The sequence below is a fragment of the Tuber melanosporum genome (genome assembly GCF_000151645.1).
Source record: "Tuber melanosporum whole genome shotgun sequence assembly, scaffold_11, strain Mel28".
NCBI lineage: Eukaryota > Fungi > Ascomycota > Pezizomycetes > Pezizales > Tuberaceae > Tuber > Tuber melanosporum.
This window is the reverse complement of record NW_003298766.1, coordinates 29,825-56,711: the sequence shown is the minus strand read 5'-3', so window position 1 is coordinate 56,711 and position 26,887 is coordinate 29,825. Positions and strand designations below refer to the sequence as shown.

Here is a 26,887-nt window from a genome sequence, read left to right as displayed (position 1 = left end):
GAGCGGGACTCCCGGAAAATGATTATCTCTCGTGACAGTGGGGAAAAGAAAAAGAAAAAAAGCGCGCGGGTAGTGACGACCTGGCTGTCGTCCGTCCGTCGGACCTCCCCCACCTACCGCGTTATTCCCAAACCCGTCCGTTGGCGCAACCGGTTCGGGTTCGCGCGGGGGCGGAATCTGCTGGGTTGCTTTTCTCCGGAAGTTTGGGGTGTTCTGCAGCATTGTATCGCTCTTAACTGCGGTATCATATATATTGCTCTTGTGCCAAATGTACCAACATTTCATTTATGGAACGAAAGGGTCGCAGGTAGCGAGAGAAATGTTTGACAATGATGCTTTTAAATTGGACTAGAATAAAATGGAATTCTCCTCTGGATTGGCAAAGTTACCCGTAACTAACTACAAGTAACCAAATATGACAATCTTCAAGTTTCCATTTTTCTACCACAGATATGTAGGTATGTCAATAATCTCAGCGACAACACCAACAATAAAATTAGGTACCCTGGGGAGGGATAGGAAAAAAGAGCTCAGGAATAAACAAAATTTTTTACGAGACCCACCTTAGAAAAGACGAACAAAATGTTGAAAGAGAGGAGGTGCAACAGAAGAGAGGAAAACATGACTTTTTTTTCTCGAAACAGGGGGCGTTAGACAACAGGAATTACAAAGTATGATACTAGTAAAAGGAAAAAGCAGCATGAGAAACCCATCTAATTTACATGAAAAAAATAAAAATGAGCTTATCCATACAGCTCAATGTCCGGATCTTCACCACCCATGCCTTGCGCATCCTCCTCGATATAGTCCATATCCTCGTCTTCTTCGATATCACTATCGTGATTCGGTAGAACGACAATCCGATGTCCAGTCTCGTCCATAGTGATGTGTGCGACTTCCCCCTCCCTGATGGCACCTCTCAGCAATAAGACGGCAAGCTTGTTGAGGATCTCCTTCTCGATGACTCTGTTCAGTGGGCGGGCACCATAACTGGGAGAGTATCCAGCTTCGCCCAAGTAGTCCCTTGCCTGCTCGTCGACGAGGAGGATGACATTGCGGTTGTTGCTTCGCAGACGCTTCTGGATATCAACTAATCTGAGGTCGACAATCTTACGGATCTCCCTCTTTGCGAGGCGGTTGAATATGACGATACTGGATATGCGGTTGATGAACTCAGGGAGGAAATGCTGCCTAATCGCTTCATTTACGAGTTCCCTCGTCGTTGGGTCTATCCTGCCGTCTTCTGAGTGGGAATGAGAGGAAATGTATTGGGATCCGAGGTTGCTCGTCATAATGATTACGGTGTTTTTGCCGTCCACAATTCTGCCAGTGGAATCTGTGATGCGCCCATCGTCGAGGAGTTGTAGAAGTACGGTGAGGACCTCCTTTGCTGCCTTCTCAATTTCGTCAAAGAGGAGGATAGAGAATGGGCGTCGGCGAAGAGCCTCGGTGAGTTGACCACCAGAATCGTGTCCAATATATCCAGGTGGAGCACCGATAAGCCTGGATACACTGTGCTTCTCCATGTACTCGGACATATCAAAGCGGATCATGCTCTTAGGATCATCGAATAAGAACTCGGCCAAACTCTTCGTCAACAAAGTTTTACCAGTCCCAGAAGGTCCACAAAACAAGAAACTAGCGATAGGTTGGTTGGGGTTGCTGAGACCGCTTCGGCTCAATCGAATGGCATTGGCTACCGCTTTGACAGCCTCGCGCTGCCCGATGACTTGCTTCGATAGGTACTTCTCCATATTCAACAACTTCTCCTTCTCGGTAGTCTTCAGTCTTGTCACCGGGATACCGGTCCATTTGGCCACAATCTCGTTGATTTGTTCAGGGCCGACCAAATCGGTCAACATAGGATTGTTCTCTCCAGTCCCGTTTGCCGATGAAATGGCGGCATCTTGCTCGGCTTCTAGCTTCTCGGCCTCGAGCTTGGCAATATATTTCTTGAGTTCGGGAATAGCATAATACTTCAAATCAGAAGCTATGTCGATGTTTCCAACACGCTCAGCCTGCTCGCACTTTGCAGTGAGAGCATCAAGCTTCTTCTTCGCTTCCTGAAGCTCTGTTGACCGACGCTTCTCGGACTCGTACTTTTCGCGCAGAGGCTTCAGCTCCTCTTCCACGTTCGCTGCCTCCCTCTTTGCATCGTTGAGCCTTGCCCTAGAAGCCTCATCTTTTTCACGCTCAAGAGCATGAATTTCGATCAGGAGTTGTCTATGGCGGCGTTCAAGAGTGTCGACAATTTCGGGAGCGGATTCTCGGGTGACACGGACTGCAGATGCAGCCTCGTCGATCAAGTCGATAGCGGAATCCGGAAGACGACGTGCAGTGAGGTACCGAGATGCAAGGGTAGCAGCAGCAACGATAGCTCCGTCACTGATCGTCACACCGTGATGCACCTCATAACGTTCTTTGAGACCTCGAAGAATTGAGATAGTTTCGGGGACACTCGGCTCCGGGCATAAAACCTGCTGGAATCTGCGTTCAAAAGCGGCATCCTTTTCAATGTATTTTCTATACTCCGCCAGTGTAGTAGCGCCAATACAATGTAGTTGGCCTCTAGCGAGTGCGGGTTTGAGGAGATTTGCTGCGTCCTGAAGAGGAAATTAGCTTATGTAGGACCTACACACTAGACGATAACAACTTACCATTCCACCTTCTCCAGAACTTCCAGCTCCCATCAGCAGATGGATCTCATCTATGAAAAGTACAATCATTTGCTTAGAATCTTCAATTTCTTTCAACACCGCCTTCATACGATCCTCAAATTCTCCGCGATATTTGGTTCCTGCGACGAGGGATCCAACATCGAGAGTGAGTAACTTGCAGCTAAAAGCAAAGTTAGAACCGTTCCTCGAAATAGGGAATTATGTAGAATATTGCTTACCTAGCCAAATTCGCAGGAACATCGGCATTGATTATTCTGGTTGCTAACCCCTCCACGACACTGGTCTTACCAACTCCAGGCTCACCAATAAGAACGGGATTATTCTTTGTTCGTCTGGACAAGATCCGGACAACACGGAGAATCTCTTGTTCCCTTCCAATGACGGGATCCAATTTTCCATCTCTAGCCCGCTGAGTGAGATCCACGCAGTATTTTGAAAGATTTTCGCTCTCCACACTCTCCTCATTCTGTGAATCCACTCTCCTGGTCCCGCGCAAAGATTGAACCGCATCGTCGAGCAAGGAAACCTTTGGGATACCGGCTTCAACCATTAGTTTCTGGATTCCGGAGTCCTGGGCTACTGCCGAGATTAGGTGATCTTGAGCAATATAGGAGTCGCGTTGGGTTTTTTGTAATTTCTGAGCATCGCGGAGGACTTTAGAAAGGGATGGTGAAAATGAAACTTGGTCTGGCGGTGGGTCTTGCGAAGGCATCCGTACTCGGGCCTTCTTAACTGCTCGCTCAAAGGTCTGAAAATCTCCATTTGCTTTCTCGATAACCTGACGTAGCAAAGAGGGCGACGACGAAGCTGGTGCCGCTCCCGCTGGCGCTGTGTCATTTTCAACTTGTGGTCCATCTATTAAGGCACAGACAAGGTGTACAGGAGTGACCTATGAAACGCATTATTGTTAGCAAACCACGCGTTCAATTTGGTGTCTTCTAGACGGCAATGAATCAAGACAAAATATACCTGCGGGTGTCCATATTGAGATGCAGACTCATGTGCATCCGATAGAGCTTTGGAAGCCTTGTCTGTCAGTTGTAAATTTGACATTAAGGATTTGTGTTTATATCGTATGTATTGGAGTCTCTTGGTTTGCAGAGTAGGCCGTATTATTCCCGAAAGAGTTCAATGGTAACTGACGAAATAGACTTGAAATCGAGGGAGAGTCTTTGAGTGAGGAATTTATACAACGAAGTGGAGGAGGGGGAAGAAGGATAGCGGTTTTGCGGGAGGCGGCTAGGTTACTCTAGTAGAGACGTGGGGTGACCAGAACTTACAAGAAGCTTCTGAAGGAAAATGGTCTTGGCATTTCTCTCCTTGTTTCGGTAATAATCGGTTTCTCCTCAAGTGATGTCACTAATTTTACTGCAAATCACCCCTTGGCGCAAGATGATACCCCAAGCTTACGGTGGGAAGGACGTCATGATGTGCACAACGTACCAAGGCATAACGCGGGCGAAAATTTGTCTGGCAAATCACCTTTGCACAACTGAGCGCCCATACTAAATTCGGACTCAAACTACCGGGTCCATTACTCCTGGTACTTGTGAGGCCTTTCGCCACGGAGGTGCGGCTACGGCGTTCTGGGTGGGGCTGAAATCGACCCTCCCCAGCAACAACCGACAACCAACTATTTTGGGAAAGCCCCTAATTTATAGAACAGCTCAGAGTTGACTCCACTTTATTTACATAATCGCGAGGTGTCGGGCTTCAACTCTTCGTTTGACCTACCATTCTCAGACAATACTCACAATCAAAAACCAGAGTCTACTCTCTACTTGCGCGGCATGCACATACAAATACTCGTATATGCCAATGAGTTAGGTTTTGTATGTATTACTAAGCAAAAGCGGTTGAACAAAAAGGATCGTTTTCGGGTGTCCGGCACGGTTATCAGCCAAAGAAAACATCTTCCAACAATCCACAACAACTCACAAGTCAGAACGACCGATGCCTTAACTGGTTGGTAAGTTATGATAACTTCGGGTGAGATTGGATGTCCGTAACTACTACCGGCATGGAAAAACACACCTACAACAACAAGCTCCACGTGAGCGGAAAAGCTAAGGGATCCGTCTAATGGTCTTACTCAGGACGGAGACCTCTTTTTCTTGTTTTCACAACTTCAAGAGACAAATCACATAAAATAAGAGAGCAAAAAAGACTATTGAATGATACTAGGTTTTGTTATTTCTTAGACAAGACAATTCCAATTAAGGTGCCATGGGTAATGACAGGAGGAGAACAAAAAGGGGGGAAATGAGTGAAATCAAAAAAAACAAAAAACCATGCAATGTACAAACAATATCAAAAAATCTAACAGCACTTATGCAACTACCCTATAGCTATCACACATTCACTATCACGAGGGCTTTTCAGCCGCTTATCTAACAGGAACCGCAGCAGCCTTCGCCTTGAAGGCCTCCAATGTATTGCCCGATGCGGGAGGGTTGATAGCAAACACCATACCGGCCTGGCAATGCGGCTTACCATTCCCTGGCTGAGCACAGTAGAACCACTTCGGCTCGTCATCATGGACGTTAATGGTGAAGAGTTGAGCACCGGGGATATTCTCCCTGTTGGGGCGGAAGCCAGAATCGATTCCTCCGTTCGGGACACAAGGAGCGTCGAAGGACGATTCAGTGACAGTGTGGTTTGCAGCGAGGATATCGAAGTAGATGACATCTCCGATATTGGCCTGGACGTATTCAGGATCGTACTTGAGAATTGGCACACCGCCTGAGAGGCCTCCGACTTTAACGAAGTGGGTTACGGCAGGGCCCGTGGCGGTAGGGACTCCGGTAGTGGTCGAAATTCCGGTGGTGGTAGGAGAGGGGGGTCCACTGACGGGGACGGCGGCTGCCAATTTCTTGAAGGCTTCCAAGGTTTTGTCGCCGGCCTTGGGGGCATTGATAGCAAAAACCATGCCGGCTTGGCAATGAGGATTCCCGTTACCAGGTTGAGCACAGTAGAACCACCTTGGCTTGTCATCAGTGACAGTGACGGGGAAGGTCACCTTTCCGGGAATGTTCTCCATGTTGGGAAGGAAGCCGGAATCAATACCGCCAGCTTTTGGCACGCAAGGAGACTCGAAGGTGGACTCAGTGACAGTGTGATTATTGGCAAGAAGGTCGAATAGGACAACATCGCCAACCTTGACATCGGCAACATACTCAGGGTCGTACTTGAGAATTGGTGTAGTTCCATCAAGACCGCCAACCTTGATGGTGTGGGTCGCAGCAGCACCACCAGTTGGACTAGGAGTTCCGCCAATCGTAGTGGATGGTGCGCCAGCAATAGGGACAGCAGCAGCGAGTTTCTTGAATGCTTCGAGGGTCTTATCTCCAGCCTTAGGAGCATTGATGGCGAAAACCATGCCGGCTTGGCAATGAGGCTTCCCGTTACCAGGCTGAGCACAGTAGAACCACCTTGGCTTGTCATCAGTGACAGTGACGGGGAAGGTCACCTTTCCGGGAATGTTCTCCATGTTGGGAAGGAAGCCGGAATCAATACCGCCAGCTTTTGGCACGCAAGGAGACTCGAAGGTGGACTCAGTGACAGTGTGATTATTGGCAAGAAGGTCGAATAGGACAACACCGCCAACCTTGACATCGGCAACATACTCAGGGTCATACTTGAGGATTGGTGTAGTTCCATCAAGACCTCCGACTTTAACGGTGTGGGTCCTGGCCGCGTAACCGGCGGGGTATGTAGTGGATGGTGGGAGATAGTCTGAGACATAAGAAGGAGTAGCAGTAACAGTCTTGATCTCAGTGGTGGTGCTTCCATCGACAACCTTCCAAACTTGCTCGGAATAGGTGATGATGTCAATATTAATATAGACAATGACCTCCACATTCTTGGTGCAAGTATCACAAGTTGCCTCTTTATAAGGGTAGATATATGCGGTTGCACAAGGAACCTCATACTACGCAATCAAGGACCTATCAGCACCGAAACCAAATGGGAAAGGGCAAAATTAAGACTTACAGTGATCCATGTGGGCTCGTGAGCTGTCCATACTTTGGTCTGATGAGGTGGCGTATAAACACCAGGTCCGTCGCAGTGGTACGAGGTGGTCTTTATGCTCTTTTCAATGGATGTCACCTTCTGGTTATCGGCGGTGATAGTGACTGTCGGTCCATCACCACCGGGATAATATGTAGTGACTGGATAGCCAACAGGCTTGGCTGTATCTTGTGTATCCGAGCAGCTGTAGACCTTTTCAGGGCGGGGCACCGCGGAGGCAAGCTGTGGTAATGCCACCGCAGCCAGTGCTGCAGCAAATCCTGAGTACCGCATGTTCAAAGGATATTATCAAGGTATATCGAAGGATTTGTTGCAGGATTTGGTCTTCTATGATATTACTCTTTGAGGGAATGGAGGTATGATATATATAATATTAGGGCAAAGAAGTTTGGCCGTGATAAGGAAAAGAAAAGAAATAAGAAAAGTGTAAAACGATCTAAGGGATTAGAGAAGGAAAGGAGAGAGAAAAAAGGAAATGATTTACTCGTGAGAGTAGATCGTGAGGAAGGATGATTAGAGAGGGTGGTGAAAGAAAGGCAGATATTGAGGGTGTCGCTGCCATTATTTATTCACTTCACAGACAGTATCCGCCAGTAGAGCCAAGGGTGATAATAATAATAAGAAAGGAATCTAGACAGTCCACTGCTTACTCTGTTCACAACACACTACGGCACTGTACCCAGCCAGACTCTCGCGCCTTCAATCGTTCCGTCACCACCCAGACAGGCGGTAAGCCAGCCAAGGTGGGCTTAGAATAATCCCATCCTACATACTGGCACATCTGGAGTTACCGAGGAATAGAATTACCTAGCCAGCTCGGACCAAACAGCAGTACCTTCTCCTGGTACAGTACTGTACACCAAGATCACACGACGTCTCGCCTGTGTTTTTGTGGTGCGGGTGCCCCAGTGGGCGTGCGAAGGTGTGTGCGGCGCAAAATAGAAGCATCCAAAGTGGGATAACGAATATTCTCTGCCGGCGAAACTGAAGAAATCATACACATGGGATTAGTTATTTTTTCCTTTCTTCGATCGTGGCTGGGGAAGGGAGCAAGCGCACGTCTTTTCCAAAAACGCTAAATTAGTGCTGCTTTTGTTTCCTATTCGGGCTAGCGCTCCTTGTCTCATCCCGATGACAAAGACAACAAATTTAGAAGTGCAGGGTGTGCTTTGAAAGCTTGTCTTGTCGTTCCCGGGGTGGCTGACCAAGCACGCCCCCCAGAATTACTTATGATACTACCGTATCAGTCGGCGGGAAGGGCAAATTGCACGACCCGGGAGTTCAAAGCGGTTTTCCTTATTTTTTATTTTTTATTCCCATCCTGTCTAATAGAAGCAGAGAGATTCAGCATACTGCCTGAGATTCTCAAGTTAATTACTGCTCCTCTAGCGAGGTGCAAAAACTTGGCCCTTAGCTCTTACTCAGTTGGGACATTGATTGGCAGACCGGTAACATTCCGGTATCCATAACTTCCACTGGAGCAAAAAAAAAAAAAAAAAGCAGTTCTTGGGAAGTTCGCCTGCAAACACAGTAAGGTCAAAACCACGATCATAGATAGATAGAATTATATCTCATATGCTGACTTACTTGGCTATGCTTGATTGGGAACCCATAAGCTAATTACGAGAACAAAATCCCCACCTCTCCCTCCCCCTACCCTGTGCGTGGTGCGGGATAAAGAGGGCCTAGCGATTCTTTTAAGGAACCACATGTAAGGTATCCCTTGGGTTAAAATTTGATGAGTGTGTTCTTCTTGTGCATTTGGCCTTTGACAATGATTCGGGTTCTAATCAAGGAACACCGTCATCAATATCATGTATCATATCATAGATAGGTATGATACTGTGGGTAGTACCCACAGCCCTATAGGGTTTACTGCAGCAGGAAGAGAATATGATAATCTATAGGAAGGTGCTCAAAGAAGCTTGGACTTTCTATCATCCTGTTGGGGGTGGTGGTTCCACTGCATATCGCAAATCAGGGTCTACCTGAGGGGTGCAGCATCAGGATGGTGGGAGTGGGAGCCCATAATGTAGCTTAATCTTGGATTCCCTCAAAAAAAAACCTCTTAGTAAGTCAGATAAGCCAGCCATGTATTGTGTAGTACTTTTCTCATAGTATCACACCGGTACTCAAGCCTTCCCCCAGCACACTCCCATTTCTTTCCTTCTTTCTTACAAGTCCCCCCCAGTGAATCCCAACTACAGTACCATACTGGGATCCAGCGCAATCAGCAGCGCCCTAATTTCGGCAGAAGGGACCTTTCCTTCCCCAAGAGCCCAATCGAGCAAACAACCGAACATGCACAAGGCATCTAGAAACTCATGATCACGAACCCTTATCCACACTCGCTGAAAACGCCTACCTACCGACAGCCGAAATAACTTGGATAAACCTCGGCGTGGCTCACTCGCTTAAGCAATCTATCGAATGGTATCTTGTCGGTTGCAGAAACGCACGTTTCATGTGTGACGCTAAGGTAAAATATCCTACCAGTACCCGGAATTAGAATTTGTTCCCCTCACCATGGCGCCTGGTCGGTTCAGGAACCCCTTATTGTTAGGTGGCGTAGTCACTCAACCACCTGGAAGCGCGTTTCTTTAGCTACTATTAAATTTTGGAATACCGTTACGTTTCTTGGAGTGGGGCTGTGCATTGTGGCTGTAGAAGGGGCGAACGCTGGAGTAATTTAGACGCTCGCGCTTAATTTAAGGTAAGGCGGAGGGCGGTAGCGTGGGGTTTGTGATACGCTAAGTTCTCTATTGCCTTCCTAATGCTGGGAAGAAAGACGTATGATATCATAATATTATCATATCCCAGACGCGGATATGATAGAGTGTCCACGTATACCGGGCGTAGGGTACCGGTGATATGTGAACCTCCAACCCCGGTCCCAAGAGACGATTTCTTGTCCACCACATCACTCGGTGGTGCCTGCGCACCCATTACCGGTCTTCTTCTTTCCCCCCCCCCAGCCCCAAACCACCACCTCCCGACCAATCAATAGAGGAAAAATAAATAAGCGTGGCATACCGTTACGTGACAAGACCATCTACATGTCATAGCATATACTAATCCACCGACGTGGATCTCTCTATATTTGCTTCTCCAACCAGAATCCCATACCCCTCCCCCCCCTACCTCCTCCTCCTCCTCCTGAAAACGTGAGGTCTTTGGTTGAATTCCGGATAGAGCTAGGGGGAGTATGAATAGTGGCTAGTTCACTTTGTGTTCCAGAGATATCTTCCGTATCTATCTGGAAGCCGCTCCCACGATATGTGGGCGGTGGTGGCCCCGGTGGCCACCGAGCTCCCTGCCAACGGATTGTGTTTTTATTTTAGGAAGGTGAGTATTTGGCTGGAGCGAAGTACGATAGTTAGCTAACTAGTTAGCAAATGTATCGTGGCTTTACTGTAGTGTTCGCAGCGTGTGGCTGGAGGATTGGCGTTTGTCCCGCTTCGTTTTGAGGGAGTGGGTGTGGTAAGACAGAATAGATATTGATTATGACCTCTTGCCCCAAGCCCAGGACAGATCTTCCAGGCTTCTGCGGGATATATTTCTTCGTAGAAAGAGCGCTGCTCTGTCGGAAGTTGTACGAATAGACGTTGTCACTGGAAATTAAAAAATTATCAATCAAATTGATATTAGTATGACACAGGAAGGCCATATCATGCTGGAGGGGCAACTGGTGACCGAAACACAAGCCTAGGGGAAATCACCCATTTTTTCGTACGCATGCAAGGTCTATTTTTATAATTTTTCGCGAAACCAATGAGGCATGTCTCTCCATACCCATTTCTCAAATTGAATTTTGTTTTTTTGTTTTTTCTCCTGGGCCGGTAAGTTGGAGTTGCTTATACAGCATGATTATGGATAGTTCGCCACGAACACTAATGTATCTCAGGGCACTGGAATAAGCAGGAGAGTGATTAACCAAAGTAGGAGGGACTGCCGTTCCTGCGGTCAATTCTCTTGGCCGGTTTGTAATCTTAGTCAATACCCAGTAAGATGGAATCTCAATTCCGCGTGTGGCGCCACCTGCAGATTATCAATACAAGCAACTAAAGAATAAACTGTTAGGTATGATAGGGAGAGACGCAAAAGCACCAAACTCAGCTGCCCAAGGCTCACCCCCCTCCATATCATAGAAGAAGTGACTGCCAACATCACCACTGTGAATGAGCTCTCTAAGGAGCAAATTTTGCCAATGGACAACAGAAGTGTGGGCGACATCATGTCTTGAGATTCAGGAGAGACCTAATCACTACTCTTCAGAAACCCACGTTCAAATACGCTCCCCCCCAGGTAATTCCTCCCAGGCGTCAAACAAGAGTCTAAAATTATCTCTACCCTGCCAACAGAAACATCGTACAAGAAGGCGTCATCAAAGCTCACTCGAATAACAATTCCCTCCCTCAAGATTTGTTTATCCTGGTTCACCCCCAAATCTATCCTTCGCATGATAGTGGCAGCAAGAACTTGCTTACGGCTTAAAATTCTGCCGTCTAGTCCCACTTCAACAATATGTCCCGACCGTTGGCCCAATTCCTTACTAGCTCCGTTGTCGTTCCATCGTGGTGATATCTGAGTTGTCGTGGTGCCTGCAGGTTGGAGGCGGAGATTCGATAAATGAACGCAGCAGCAGCGTCCCCGGTGAGATTTTTGGGCAGTAGCTGGGGGCGAGTTGTGTCCTGAGTAAGGATGGGGTTGGGACTGCTAGGTCGAAAACCGGATAGAGAGCTGGGTGGAGTGGGTGGATACCAAGTAAGTGTTGGGCGTAGTCAGCTTGAGATCAAGGGACAGGAGACCGTTTATAGTAAGATTTCAATGCGGAGAAAATACTCCCCGCTTCTCCTACTCGGGTCAGCTCCCCGTCCTCAAATTTACAAGTCTGACCACGGTATTTCCACGATTTTCTCTTCCCAGAAGCCAGATTGGCATCACAAAGAGTCACTCGGTTTGTTTGTTTTGAAAGCCGTGTGGAAGTGATTGACGCCCAGTAAATTGCCCCTTGGGCATATTGTGACACGAGCGCATTGTCTACTGGGCCCCACAATTGACAGGTTTTACGAAACGGGTTCGTCAGCGTGCTTTGCGCGTACTTCCCAGCACTGTTCAGCACAAGCCCCACAAACATGGCACCCAACACCCCCAGATTGGTATGCAGCGAGCAACCAGAACCGGAACCGCTACGAGGGTGTGGGCACGTCCCGAGCCATAGAGCCGTGTCCTAAACCAGGGCCATGTGAACCCAGATTGCAGCAACCTGCCATCATGTTGGATCCTAACATTGCCCCCACAAACCCTCACTCTTCTAACTCAAGTTATTTAGGTGGCTCTATCATCGACAAAGCTAAACGCAGCCCTAGCTAGTGCTTCCAGACTCGTCTAGATTGCATGAACGGAAAGGAGCTAGGGAATCCTAAAGGAGAGAGTATGTATAGTAGTGGCAAACACGTTTCCACTTTATTCTCTTAGTCTTAACTAACCCACTAGAGTAATCGAGCTCCAGGAGTACGATGTTTCGGATCGATAATACCTACAGTACGTGCAACCCCTATCTTTTTACGTTATTCATGGCACTCTGATCTATCGAGGGGATTTTTCCACCTCCAAGTAAAGAAGAGGGCTATATGTCCACAGCTCAATGGAGCAATAGAGGAGGAATGAAACCAGGTTCACTCTCTGATATCTTCTGGTGACTACCTAACGCATATAAATACTAGTAGTGTCGAAGCGTTTTAAAAAGAACTGCTATTGCATGCCACACATATCCAAGCATTTAAGGGCCAGTTTTTGGTGGTATCCAATAGCGGTCTTTGTTAAAACGCCTCGACATTGCAAGTGCAACTGTTATTGCATCTAGGAAAAAGGTCGATCGAGGCCTCAATAATTTGGTATCATGCGATAACCACCAGGTCCATGGACGCCATGCAGTTAGGATTAATCGGTACGAACGACCTTTTGTTTCTGCCCCCGGATAACTGGTTCTCTGCACCGATGAGTTTGACACCGGACTTGCCTCTCTTTCTCAAATGGGTCACTATGGTGGCACGTCACAGAATCAGGTATGCGAGACACACAGATAGCCTACGGGTACTAGAGTGCGGTACTGTACCGTACATTGCGCTGACAACCTTTGTGACGTGGCCAATAGGTCTCTGTCCCCTATTCATAGCAATCAAGAAGGAATAACACTCCCCTAAACATCTTACCAGAGCAGTATGCCACAGCACAGGACTGCCAGCGGTTATATCCGGGAATAATCTACCCCTACTGCATGGTTCCTCAGAAACTAAAGGATTTAAAGTTAAAACTAAATTTACAAAAACCAACTACACCTATCCACCACTACCAATTGGGGCCGGATGCAACGCGACCTTACGGAGATGGAAGATCACCTATCAGATAGTTTGTAACGCCAATCGGTAGGCCCAGGCTTTAGGGTTATCAACTATCTCTTCTCTGAACCGGCCAGGCGCGCCATTACACCCGGCCGCTTGGGATCATCGCCTCCATACTGGTCTTTTTCTGATCCCAAGCCATACCGATGCCAAAGTCCAGAGGTGAAGGGCGGCATCAAATAGCGGAGGAGAGATATTCCTGTTGAACCGCCAACGGCCACAGAGAACCATTCGGAAAAAAACACCATCCAATTATAGCCCGAGTTGTGGTGACTCTTGGGGTGATCAGCTCCTGGATGGTCGGCCCCCCACTTGATCCTGAATTTGATATGAATCTACTACTATACCGACGACTCCCCAGAAACTCACTCCAACCGGTGGAAGGATGACCCCACTCATATCTATCGAAAGGCTATCAAGGTTAATGCCAACAAATAAATTCAATCGTTCAGATAGCTCTTAGGTGCTGGATGATCTTTCCCTACACGCCCAGCCCAGCCCTCACGCTTTCAGCCGAACACCAGCTGACTCTCGAGCCCATGGAACTCCCATATGGTCACCGAAATAAGGTCTCCTGTCCATTGGCTTGGCATACCTGTGCTCTGAGCATAGCATCCCCCCGCGCAATGTGCTGCCATAGGTTCACCTCCTTCACCTCTAACTTGCACAATGGCTATACAAAGTATCACAGTAATAATTTAGTCGGTACAACGCAGCTCGCCACGCCTCCTGCGTCCCCGGACGATCTCAGTCCGCAACTCCGAAGCCCAGGGGTTGTCAACGTTGACGGGATGTGAGATTGCCGGGCGCCGAGTTTCAATACCGGTATAGTCGCAGATGCTTGTTGCATCTACGGTTACACTACACTCCCGGAGCAAGTTCCGCTCCTGGTCCCCTAGGATTTGCAATATTTTGATCTACGATATACGGTACTCGAGGTACTATACTTCACAATCCGGGGGGGGGCTCGAAAGTGAAAAAAATCGCACGTCTTAAATCCTCTCAAATATAGTACGGTAGCTCCACGACCCTGGCCTTTTGGACCCACCAGCAAAATGGGGCCCTGGAGCAGTCTTGATAAGCATAGCAATTATTCAAGGGTTTCTTTTTTTTTACTTTTTTTTTTTACTTTTTCCCAAGCTCCCCCGATGATGAGGAACTCCGCAAATCGCAATAAACGATAACCCACAACTATTCTTCCACACTCAATTCTAACCATTGCCGTGCGTCCTCTGCTCCAGCATGCATTGCGATAGTACCGGGTATTATCTCCACGGAAAACCCCCTCCAGATTCCGGTGCCCGGATATTCATCTATTGGTATCGCAGAGATTCGGTACTTGGCCGATGTTTCCCCCCGAGAAATTTCTTGATCGTTTGCACGACACCCTCTAAAAAAAAGACCCCTACCGGTGTTATATAAATCATTGTGTTATTGGGGTAGCACCCATCATGGAGGTGCTCGGGTTGTGTTATCCGCCATGAGCCCGATAGATTTTAGGAGTCATAATCGATTGCGGCAGGTCCCCAAGGCCCCAAATCGAAATCACGCGTTATTGGTTTACTCCTATGAACTCTGTGGTCCCGTGAGCACCTTTCACATGGCTCTTGAAAAGTCACCCGCTAAACTCGGGCCACAGGCTAGATGAAAATCTCCCACAGCCGATCACTATCTTGATCTGATTCGGTACGAACAAGCGGGGTATTCGAGATTTAGAAGATCGTATACCCCGTCGTGCCGGTGACACCTTAATAGGGCCAAACATGCTCTTGAGTATTCTCCCAATACCGGTATGCTTTGTGCGCCACTCTACATCTGCCTTAAACGCCCGATGTCCTTGCTACGGGGGGGGATTCCGGTACGATAATCCATAAGACAGGCGCAAGCTTCTACTTGTAAGGGTTTCTCCCGGCTGCGGGATACATACCGTATTGCCTTAGAGAGAACCCCGTAGACTTTAGAGCCAAGGTGGCAACTACGAGTATTTTTACTTTTTCTTTTCCCCTTTCTCCTAAGCCGCAGACTGTACTAGTACCCTGTTCCTAGCAGCGGAACACACCAGAGCACATTCGAAAGACTCGCACATGTTTTCTCGAGCAATCCACGCTGTAAGGAGCTCTTCTATCACGCCTATCGCACCGGGACGGACGCAACAGAGGGCGAAAAGTGCCCTCTTTGCGCCGCGCAAGAGTTCACCCGGCGTACCCTACAAGTAGATAGATAACTCTTACTACTAATTCGCTACAAGGACAACACAGCACAAATTGCCCCTCCCCCCCGGCCGGTATTTCCCTAAGGCTGGCCCCAGACTCAATCCACAATGGTGGAGCACCGGTACCGTTCGCCAGTACTCGAGTACTCGAGTATATCCTTCGCTGAAGCAACACCATCAACAGATCACCCGGGGCACCCGTCCACCCTTTCATAATATCCGAGATGATGTGTTCTGCGGAGTGGTCTCAGGCTTTCGGGCCGAGGTTCTTTTAAACTTGGTCCAACCTTCCTCATTCCTCCTCTCCTGGGGATATATGATACTTGTAATATGCAGGGGAAAGGACTTGTCAGCCTCCTACCGAAGAAACTTTTCTTCAGCAGTTAAAAAAGTACCGACACCCAACCGACGCAACACAATACTCGTAAAGTTCAAGACAACAAGCCTAACCCCCCAAACCCCTGGACAAGCAAACTGCCAAGTACGAGTATCATACTCGTATCGTACAAGGGGCAGGGACAAAGTCTTGTGGCTTGTCCGCCAAAATGTTTTAAAAACTAGTAAGAGCTTGGAGTGATGTGTGCGATCGTTACAAGTACTTGTATGCTCGAAGAAACTCGAGGAGCGAGGAAAAAAGGAAGGAAAAAAAGAAAACATGGTGAAAAAGCCTAAACTTAAAAACAACCATAAACAATAAACAATACTCGAGTACTGTACTACAGTACAGCACCAAAAAAGAATCACTCGAACAAGGATCCTCCCTGATCCAAGCTCGCCCACCGGAAGGGTTTCCATGTGCCCAAGCACGTTTTATCATAGTTCCAAGCCAACTAGGGTCTGGGCCGAACTACCGTATTACTATAGCTTATCGTGGCTACCGGCACCATCGATGCGGTACTTGTATGATGCTCGTTGTTGGTGGGTTATCGAGATATCAAACAACCATCCATCCAATCCATCCCCACGATATTGATGTCGAGCAGATCTCCTCCTCCCCTCTATCTTCGGGTCCCATGATACTATACTCGTACCCTTCGCAAAAAGTCACCATCATCCCACTCCACACCTATTTACCGGCAGTCTATCCACTTCTAACGTTCACAAACCCAACCCTTCTCCCATTCCCTCCGGAAAGAAAGATACGGTACCCCAGTGGAGGAAGGGATACTGTACTCTACCATACTCGTCAAGAGTTGAGATGGGGAAAAAAATGGAAGAAGAAAAAAATGGCCGCCTCCCCTCCTCCATTCAAGTATTTCGCTTCTTTTTTTCTTCTTCTTTTCACCACCCTAAAAGTATTCATTGTCTTTCTTTCCCCCCTCCCCTTTCCTGCACTATACGGATCATCACACTATAATAACCGGTACTCGCTTACTCACTTACCCACGGGGATGAACCCACCTGTGCCCGAGTACTCTATCCAGAAATCCCTCATTCACTCACTCACTCACTTACCGGTACTCACTCAACTAACCAACCCCTTCATCCGTCGGAGGAGGAGGATGAGGAGGCAGGAAGGAAGGAAGGAAGGAACTTATAATTTACCTTCTTCTTCACATGTTTGTTTCGCTTACAACGAATGAGCTAAATTGCGCCATACAAAGTTGAGGTTCAAAGTTCCCCAGCATTGCACAGTACAGTACTGTATGATACATCCAGTTACATAAACACGGGAGATATACAGGACCGAAGAAACAAAAAAAAATAAAAAATAGAGTTTTATACGCTTTGAATGTCTATCTCCTTTTTTATCATCTCATGTCTACGGTATTTCCTTTTTTTCCTTTGTTATTTTTTTTCCTGATAAAAATTATAAAAAAAATACCTTCATAGCTTGCTTGCTTCTTCTAAGCATTTTTTTCGCCCTATCACTATCTTTTCTAGCTAGCTAGTATCGTAGACTAAGTGAAGTGACTTATAGGTTAGTTCCCTTTTTTTCTTCTTCTTCCTTCCCTCCTCCCCTAGGGATGGTGGGGTGGGGTGAGGGGGGGGGAAGGGGGGAGGCGAAGGAGGCTTACCGTTTGCACCGTTCATACCGGGTCCTGCTCGTACCTATGTACGGGGTACGATACAGTACATTCCCGGTACCGAGAACTTCGAACCTCCCTAAGTAAATTCCGGGTCACATCGTAGGCCTAAGTTAGGGGCTAGGCCTCACAGTGGGCAGGAGTGTGTGCTGTTGCACGGGGCTGTATCACGATTGATGAAGAAAAGAGAGGGGAATATTTCTTTTTCGTCTACAAATATGATAGATATACCGGTAATGCGTAGGCCTTTGACTTTCCTTCCATTGGCTGGGTGTCTAGGCGAGCAGGCTTGTCTTAGATCTTCTGTCTTCTGTGGTGCCGGCTGTACTACCGTATGCCGCACTATCATACCATATGTTTGATACCATGCCACACGGTATTATTATGATAGCCTTTTCATACCAGTGGTTCAATGGTGAGTATCAAAATATGGCATACGTTATTCAATAAAATCAAACGCAATCAAAACATCAGAAGCCCTCCCTTTTTCGCAGAACAAGTCAGGAGAAATGAAAGAAAGGAAAAAAAAAAAAAACCGACAGGATAATCAGATAACCACTCGAACAGCAAGCATCAAAATAGGAAGCAAATAAGTATGGGAGGGGGGAACGGCGGGAGATAAACTGAAATTTAAAAATTCCTAAAAATACAGGATACGTACGGTTAAGCGTATCGACGTCAACATTGGTGTTTGCCCTGAGAGGTGATAAGTGGGGGGAAGGGGTGATGGAGAGTAGGGGGGGATCTAGATAGTGATATATATACATGACCCTCGCGGGAAGAGAAATTGAACCGAACTAAACCGAACTTGGAAATTGGGAATAGCATTCAATAAGCGCAAAAGGGAATAAAAAAATGATAGCAGCCACCATATTTTTTTGTTTGGAAAAAACAAGAAACCCCCGCCAACCCTATCGACGCATAAAAGTATTTGAGAATTGGAGAAAGGAGAAAAAAGAAAAGCACCTGCTGCGCTATTCGGCGAGAAGCAATAAATGGGGTTCGTGCATAAACTGCGAAGGGGGAGCAAATGGATGGATAGACAGATTTTCCAAAAGGAAAACCGGAACTTAGGAACGGGGTTCAAAAAAAGGCAAAGAAGAGCACATAAGCAGACCCGAACATGATTGAGAATACACGACAAGAAACGCGGATATAGTAAGAAAAACACCCCGCCAAAAAACAGACCAGAGAACGGGAAAAAAAAAAACGTAGCCGAACCGGAACCGTAAGGAAATGGCGAAAGGAAATGAAAACAAATTACCAAAACGAAGCGGGCCCGGGCGAATCAATTTGTTACAAGCTTCGATGACTCTTCTCCCGGGCCCATCCATCGTCTCAAGTCCTTTGTCTCCCAGCAGTCCACCAAAATTAGAAAGGGAAAAGACAATAACCAGCCCAGACCATGTCAGACGCTTCGCTTCGCTCGACCCCAAAACCAAAGAGACCCCAAAAACTACTCCCTTCGCCCAAACAAGCATGACTGAATCATATGATATTGGCGATAGAAATCCGGGATGAGGCTGTCGGTGCCGGAGCCGATCGACCAGACCCCCCTACTCCTCCATTCCAAGGTAATGGCGCAAGCTGGTGTTGTTGATGCGGTGGTGGCGGTGGTGGCGGTTGCTGCTGCTGCTGCTGCTGTTGGTGTTGCTGTTGGCGTTGTTGGTGAGCTTGTTCTCTCGCAGCTTTATCATGGGCCAGTTCCTGAAGCATCCTCTCCAATTGGGACCACCCACCCCAATCTACCGCCTCCTCCCTCGAAAGGCTCGCAGGAGGTTCTGCGTGTCCATTCGTGTGGGGATAGTCTTTGCCATTGGCCACAGGGGTCTCGTGACCTGGAGAGCCATGATTCAAAGCCTGTCCAGTCTCACTTCCATTCCATACCCACGAGGATTCCGTGCTTCCCTGAACATCCCCGGAAACCAGCGCCATCATCCCCTCATCATGTGCCAAACTAACTCCTGCATCGAGCTTCTCCATCAATAACCGAAGGAAGCCGTAAAGATTCCTACCGCAGGCGACATTTACATCCCTTATTTCGCCGATCGCATTGCTAACTTGTACGCATACCAGAGCCTCGTTATAAAACCCACGGAAACATAAAAACAATGAGCAACGCCAGATATGAGTGCAGATCATTGTAGACGCACATGTTGCCATCATGTTCTGCCATCCCGTACCATAGCCGTATTGCATGGCACGAGATAGGAAATGAACTGTGTCTTTGGCAGCCGAGACACAAGAATCCAGGGCTGCCGCACGAGCCTCAAAGGGACACAATGTGGACAAGTTATGACGGTGAAGCACTAGCCGGCAGTTCTGAAGATGGAATATAGGGGATAGGTGTCGGGGTTCAAGAGGGTTAGGATGGTTAATATGGCAATTGGCAGGGAATGCCGACAAGCACGACGTGAAGTGGGTATCAAAGCAAGCTAGATTTTGTGGAGATATGACAGGTACTTGAAGGTTTTTCAACAATGGTCCGATAAGACGAACCACATGAATGGTTGTCAGGAGGAAATTCGCAGGCTGTTGTGATGAGCCGTTAGGTACCAGCAAGCCCTCGTCGTAGATGAAATGGTCATCAAGGGCACAAGGCAAAGAAATATCACAATCCTGGTCTTCGATCAGCAGGACTCGCCCAAGCTCGACAGATAAAAGTCTGTAAGAGAAATATCAGCACCCAGTAATCCCAATTTAAACCTACGCAACCCGAGGATGCTAAACTTACCGATCCCACACATATATTCCCCACCAAACCCGACGACGCATCTCTCCTTCGACAACTGGCCACGGCCCACTCTCCCGATGCAACCCTATGTCTTGCGCAATTCTGACGGTCGACCCCAACCAAGTCCAAGCGGCGGATTTACAATTTAACTCTGTGAGGAAAATACTGGTAAGTAGCGCCGATCGTGCATGGTCTATGGTAAATTCGTCGTTAAACAAATCCGTCAATTGCCGGGAATATCCAATAAACGATCTTCCGTGGTCGGGATAACTCGCTTTTATCTGTGGATCCACAGTATAGAGCAAACCACAAGCAAAGACGGCAAACAGCACAGACCCCCAATAGGGCGGAACTCCCGACAAATCACCTTGCTTCCGCACCTCCTCGTAACGTTGCACAAACTGCGGCCAATGAAGAATAGGGATGACTGAATGTATCGTCTGGTAATACTGGGCTAAAATAGCATCTGCGACTGATTGTGGAGGAAGCTCTGGAAGTGGTGGAGAAAAATTGGATTGAAGCCCGACCTGTCTATAGGGTGGTGGAGGTTTGAAAACACCTCGACTGTAATTACGGAGGTGCGCCCGGACATCAGTTAAATCCTGCGTAACCGGTGGTCGAGGTCGCCTTTGTGGATTCGAGTTTAGGTCAGGAACCGTTATAGGTATATCTGGAGCGTTGCTATCTGCGCCTCCACTCTCCAACATGTTCTCCTTTGCTTGCTGTCCATTCATAAGCTTTCGAATCTGTTCCTTCGCTGCGAGTAGTTGTTTCTCGAGATCCTGCACCTGTCTTTACCAGCAGCCGTCAGCACCCCATGCCCCGAGCACCAACACCCAAGGAAATCAGATTTACTTTATCGATGACATGCGACGGTTAGTCTCTTTGGTGAATTGGCATTTGACATTCCTTGAAGCGCATTCCGAACAGCTCGCAACATCTGTGGCATCGCACTGTTCGGCCAAAAAAGTAAAGAGTAAGCTTATTTGTCTAATATAAGGTTCGATTCGGGGGATCGCGAGGAGGAATCCAGGAAATTTCAAGTAAGAAGTAGAAAAATAAGATAGACCTTGACTTTGCGCTCTCTACACGCATCGCAAGAGGGATCCTTCCGCCGCTGTCGATAAGCCCTTTTCTGTGTTCCGGTCATTACTTGACCCGGATGCATTGGCGTTCCAGCAGATGGTGAAGGCATTTGTCCGTCGCGAGAAGGGCCAGGAGAAACAGAGTTCGAATTATATGGCTGAAAAGAAGGGTGGTTTGAATTGTTGATACCCATGTGTTGACTCTGAGCGCTGGCGGTGCCCGGAAGTGGAGCCGATGTGGGAGTGTTCATACCCGGGTCATAGGAATGCATTCCATTTGGCGGAGGAAGTGTACCTTGAAAAGGCGGGTGTTGAATTGAACTTGCTCTGTCTTCCATAATGCTATATTCGCAGTTTCCTCCAAAAGGCTAAGGCAATGCTTGCAGCCGTTAGACGATGTGGTTGTTCAGGGACGCTGTCACAGGAAATGAAGATGCAGTCGAGAAGAGAGACAGAGGGGAAACGTTGAAATTGGATATCTTTTTTTCAACAACAGGGGCGAAATTGCATGCATTCAGCTGACTCCCAGACCTTGTCAAGAAGCCGGATTTCAAGTGTCTCAGTCCTCGTCAATCTTAGGCAGCGTAGTGATAGCTGTAGAGCAACAGAGGCGTCACGACAGCTCTGGATTACCAGTTCAGGGGGGACTGTGAAATGCGCAATTCGGTGAGGTAGTTCACACAATGAAAGACGGAAGAAGATGGGTAGAATGAGATTTTAGTAAGAAAAGATGAAGGGGGAGGGCGGATCTCTTTTTTCTTTTTCTTTTTTCTTCTTTCCTCTTCTTGGGAAGGCCTTCTTTTAGAAGGGGCTGCACGAGATGACTTCTTTTTTCCCGCCAGTGGTCTCCCTTTCTATCCTTTTTCCTTCCGGGGGGTTTTTTATTTTTATTTCCTTTTTTCCCCGATTTTCTCCCCTTTTCTTTTCTTTTCTTTTCTTTTTCACCTTTTGCGCAGTTCCTCTGCAGCGGGTGCGCTTGGGTGGTGTTCTTGAAACGAGTAGGCCGAGAGGCGTTGGAAGATGTGGATGAGGAACGAAGGAGGGAGGAACAAGAGCAACACTGCAACAGCGAACGGGGAGAGAGAAAAGAATGATCAAGCAAACCAAATGACACGGAACCAACCACTTACGGCGGCGGCGGCGGCGATGACAACGACACAACCGGAGGCAGTGACAGGCAGAGAAGGGCGGAGGCAGGACAAAAAAGAAAGGCACCGACCTAGCAGCTGGTGCGGTAGGCAGCTAACCTGCCCGTTGGTAACGGAGGGCTGGGTTTTGGAAAACGAAGCAAGAAAAGGGCCCGGATTCACAAGATGATCCCCGACCTCCCGTGTTCCCTCACCCGAGAGTGAGGAAAAGAGCAGCAGTGCAGTCAGTGGTTGAGAAGAGCGAAGAAAAAAAGAAGGTTCTTCTCTTGAGAAAGGAAAAATGTATCATAGAATAGAGGGTGCAGTTTGGTAGATGCAATAGTACAGTAGACCAGCGACTTGCTTCCTTCCTCACCTCTCTCTTATTGAAAACTTCGCTATCTCTCTCTCTCGCTCTCTCTATCTTTTCCCGTTCACTCACGCTCACTCACTTTCTCAACTCTCCGGTACTTTCTCATCCACTCAGTCACTTCACTATCCCAACCGCAAATCGCAAACTCCCGACCCTTGTGGCTAGAATCTCATACGGCACCTTACCTACTCGTACCTACCGTGACCAAGGTCCCCACGGCACTCCAGACGCCTTCCTGCTCTTCAACTTGCAAACTCGCTCCGATCGCCCAGACCAGAATCTTACTCCCTGCCTCTCGCTCCCGGCTTCCGGTTCTTCTCCCTCAACTTACAGGATTCCCCACTAGCTCGCACACCCTACCGTTAGCTGCCATGCCCTTATGAGGCAAAGGAAGAGGAAAGATACTCTAGAGGGAAAAAAAAAAAGGGAAAAGAAAAGAAAAAAAAAAGCTGTCCCAGTACGAGTAAGCAGCCAGCCATTCGCCCAAACATCAAACACCGCCACTCCACCCTCTGCAGTGCTCAAGATAAAAAACAAAACGAGCTAAGCTATGACATGATGCGCTCCCGGTATTAACTGCGAGACTAACACAAAGGTTCGTAAAGGGTGTGTGAAGGAAGGGGGGAGGACAATCCATGAATCTTTATTAGGCCCTGCTGAGCTGGGAAGAATGGGACGAATGTGAGCGATGGAGGGGGGGAGCCGTCGTGCTGTAAGACACAACGGGGCGGACGCAAGGCAAGAAAGAAAGACAACTAGACCATGGTGGCTCCCCAGTTACCGACTACCGAGGGCAAAGAACATGGCCCTAAAAAGCACGCCAGCTCCTTCCCTGCTCGTGCCAGGTATGCGCATAATATACGATTATATTAGTGTTATTAATGGGTTCCTAAGCCCACCCTCCACGATTGCCTGTCCGTCCGTTTGATCAGTTTCTGGTCGGTACTGGCCGCCCACCTACCGAAGGCGTGTGCATAATAAATTTAATAGCGGTAGAGTACTCGAGTACCCTACTCCACGGTGATCAATATTGCATAGTATCACCCGTCCGCAACTGCGCTGTAAAACAGGATGGTGGTCGAGTGCCGGTGTGATAAAAACTCGTGAGAGGAGAGGGACAAATGTGTACGAGGAATATGTTGATGCCGAGAACACATGATAAGGAGAGATGGAGAGGAAAAGTGGAAAGGGGATGCTGATCACGTAAGCCACGAACCGAAGGATGAGCGACTCCAGCTACGGTAACGGGTACAGTACGAGTACTTGAGTACGATTCGAGTGTGACAGGGTGACTTGGGGGATTCAAAGCACTCGGCCGTGCCATCATCTCGTCCGTTAGACTACCGGTACCGGTACTGTAGTGGCTTGGACACACCATGGCACCCGAGAAAAGCTATTCCAGCTGAGGAAGGGGATTTCTTTCCACACTGCCGGCATGGGGAAGTGGCACGCGGCAGGCACGGGCAAGAAGACTTTTAGAACCTTTCCCGCGAATGAGTGGCTGACTGACTGAAAATTTGACGAAAAAAAAAAAAAGAAAGAGAAGAATCCTTGTATGATACTAGTACGAGTACTCGAGTACCGTATCATACTTGTAACGATGGGTGTGGACAGCCACAACAAACAAATCGCTGGATGGGTCTTGAGTAACTTAGAGTGCGGATGTGCTTCCGTATGCTGTGGACTACCAAGCATCTCTCCCTCTGCCTCCTTCCCTCCTCCCTCCTTTCCCCCCGGCAAAAATTTTTGCACCCCGGCTATGGTGCCGGGCACTTGAGATCAACCCTCATGTGCAATTCTTCTGCTTACATAATACACTCAAGAACGGTGCTTGGCAAAAGTGACTTCTAAAACGACAATACTCGTACAGTACATGGATAGTTCGAAATTTTACCGTCTCCAGTAATATTGCTCTCTTTGAGGATCAGAAAGCATAGGATTGGGGAGGAGTATCTTCTGAGCACTTCTATGAAGCCATATCTTCCTAAAGATGTGGTTGTGCTTGAAATTTTTCGAAAAGTTATTCTTGTGTGGGTTTTTGGTTGATTTCAAGTGCCCGGCACATACTAGTTAGTACATTCAAAAAGAAGGAAAAAGTGTGAAGAAAAAAACCCTCCCCAAATAATACGGTACTACAGCAGAAGGGAGAAAAGAAGGGAAAGAAGATGATTGTGACGGTGTAACTTCGAAATGCTTGATACCGTGGTTCCTCGGATGGTCCTTCATCACAAGCCCCCTTCCACAGCCTACGATAATATTATGGAGAAATGGCAAGCAGACGAGAACTTTGCCAGAGAGAGAGATATATACCGGCACCGGCACATTGCGGTCGTACAGCCCACACAGTGACACATGCTCTTCCTGTTCGTTCCGGTAACCGGCATGATACCGTATGGCTGGCTCTTTCCGACTCGTTTCCATTTCCTCCATTCACTTCCTTATTTGCTTGTTATTGTCGATACACTTTGCCATCTTAATACCCTACGGCATCGCCTTCAAGCATCCTAACGAATGAGGATCCGAGCCCCGCCCCTTTGTCCCCCACAAGGCCAGGTTAGGTGAAATCCAAATTAGATTAATCGCCTCCCAAGTTCTGTGGTAAACCCGGAGACACTGCGGTACTCAAATTAGTGTCTGAGTGCAAGGGAAATGATACGGGGGACCGTAACCTAGGTAATACTTGCAGTCTAAATTATCTGTCGACTGATCGCCCTGATTATCCGGGGAGGATGTCGGTGTCCGGCACTTCGCCCGAATGAAACTCGATGCTTATGTTCTTGGCCTTGCTTGTTCGCTGGGTTAGTTGCTCGTGGTTAGTTAGATTTAGAAGGTGTGTGCGTATGGGCTCGTGCGCTCTAGCAATCTGACAATTTGATGTCTGGTTCCTGTCGGAGGATGTGCTCCTTGGCACCACATAGCCAAGAAATAACTACCAATCTACTCGAGTATAAGAACAAGGTTTTCCCTGTGACGGGTGCCCATCTTACTTAACCGACTTATTGGATCATGCAACGGATCGCTCAAGCTCTCGAACATGGGGGGGTGGATAATCCTTAACTTTGCCTAAGCATGAACATGGGATTCAAGGTCGAGGAATTGTGTGCTTAATCTGCCAAAAGCATTTTTTGCATGGAATAACCGAAAGCTAAACCATCGAACATGTACAAATATTCGGTATGTTCTGGACGACCTTGTGGGCGGAGGAGGGGGGTGTGGAATGGGGATTATTAACAAGGCAAATAAAATATGCCGGAATCTGACTCGCTGGTATCTTTTTTGAGGTTAGGATACCGAGAGCAGGGCGCAACCGCCCTAGAAACGGCATTTTCGGTAAATTCCGCCAGTGGGTGCGCTCCCGCATGCCCGTTCTGCCGTGCTCCGAAGGTAAGAAAAAAAGCGCCAGTTACCCAGTGATCGCATGCCATCACTACAAAATCCGATGATGGTATTCTCTTTTGTGCATGTTGACCTGCGAGGGGACATACAGCACACACTCCGGTCGACGTCCTGGTTCGATTAATGCATCATATCCCGCCTGGCTCCCTCCCATGCATAGGTGGCAATGGTAAAAAAGAAATCGTGGATTCGGTCTTCGGACACTTGGTTATTTGCAACCGTAAAGCCATCACTTCCGCGCCTCCCTCTAGGTGACCTGGATAGACGCCAGCAAGATAAAGGGTAAGTCTCGTGAGCTCATCAGCAAAATCTGTGCGAATATAAGGTGTAAACTCTCTGCTTCTGGTGCAACATCCCACGCGGTTCGTTTGCATCCCTTCAATTAACGTACCGGTATATCCTCCTTGGCCTTTGAATCGGTGAAGTTAGAATTGGAACATGGAATGATCCGAGTGTTTGAGTGTGTGGTTGCACTGACCAGACCCATGTTGGTTGTCAAGGCTCCAGTTTTTTCTGGGGTTGGGTCAAATATCCGTGGCAGAGCAAGCTGAAGGGGAATGATTCCCATTGGCTATTTTTCCCACCGGAGAAGGGGTGTCCTGGTATGGTGCTCAAGTATGTGCTCGAGTAATCAGCACACATTAAAACTCATTCCGGGAAACTTTCCTTATCGTTTTTTTTTTTTTTTTTGTTGAGTTCCACTTGTCGGCTTTGAACGTTGCTGTATGTTTTTTATTTGCTTTTTCTTTCCTTCTCTCCCCTTTCTCCTGCCTCAATGACTTGTTGTGTTTGAGTGGAGTGGAGCAGAGTTAGCACGCC

The 26,887-nt window shown here is 47.9% G+C and overlaps 4 protein-coding genes; all 4 read right to left on the bottom strand.

The window, feature by feature from the left end:
- Positions 1-320: 320 nt before the first annotated feature.
- GSTUM_00004219001 (uncharacterized protein) lies at positions 321-3,860 on the bottom strand. XM_002835478.2 has 7 exons: positions 3,648-3,860; positions 2,897-3,567; positions 2,658-2,838; positions 2,250-2,603; positions 2,133-2,141; positions 2,010-2,027; positions 321-1,937 (listed from the first exon to the last, which is right to left on the bottom strand). Exons 1-7 carry the CDS (start codon positions 3,729-3,731, stop codon positions 744-746), a joined length of 2,511 nt encoding a protein of 836 aa, XP_002835524.1. The 5' UTR covers positions 3,732-3,860; the 3' UTR covers positions 321-743.
- Positions 3,861-4,845: 985 nt separating this feature from the next.
- On the bottom strand, positions 4,846-7,222 carry GSTUM_00004218001 (uncharacterized protein). XM_002835477.2 has 2 exons: positions 6,672-7,222; positions 4,846-6,609 (listed from the first exon to the last, which is right to left on the bottom strand). Exons 1-2 carry the CDS (start codon positions 6,981-6,983, stop codon positions 5,065-5,067), a joined length of 1,857 nt encoding a protein of 618 aa, XP_002835523.1. The 5' UTR covers positions 6,984-7,222; the 3' UTR covers positions 4,846-5,064.
- Positions 7,223-17,769: 10,547 nt separating this feature from the next.
- Positions 17,770-21,984, bottom strand: GSTUM_00004217001 (uncharacterized protein). XM_002835476.2 has 4 exons: positions 21,157-21,984; positions 20,943-21,040; positions 20,088-20,879; positions 17,770-20,018 (listed from the first exon to the last, which is right to left on the bottom strand). Exons 1-4 carry the CDS (start codon positions 21,508-21,510, stop codon positions 18,842-18,844), a joined length of 2,421 nt encoding a protein of 806 aa, XP_002835522.1. The 5' UTR covers positions 21,511-21,984; the 3' UTR covers positions 17,770-18,841.
- Positions 21,985-24,698: 2,714 nt separating this feature from the next.
- Positions 24,699-25,102, bottom strand: GSTUM_00004215001 (uncharacterized protein; the record flags this gene model as incomplete). XM_002835475.2 has 1 exon in its annotated part: positions 24,699-25,102. The coding sequence occupies one exon, from the start codon at positions 25,100-25,102 to the stop codon at positions 24,752-24,754; it is 351 nt and encodes a 116-aa protein (XP_002835521.1). The 3' UTR covers positions 24,699-24,751.
- Positions 25,103-26,887: the final 1,785 nt, after the last annotated feature.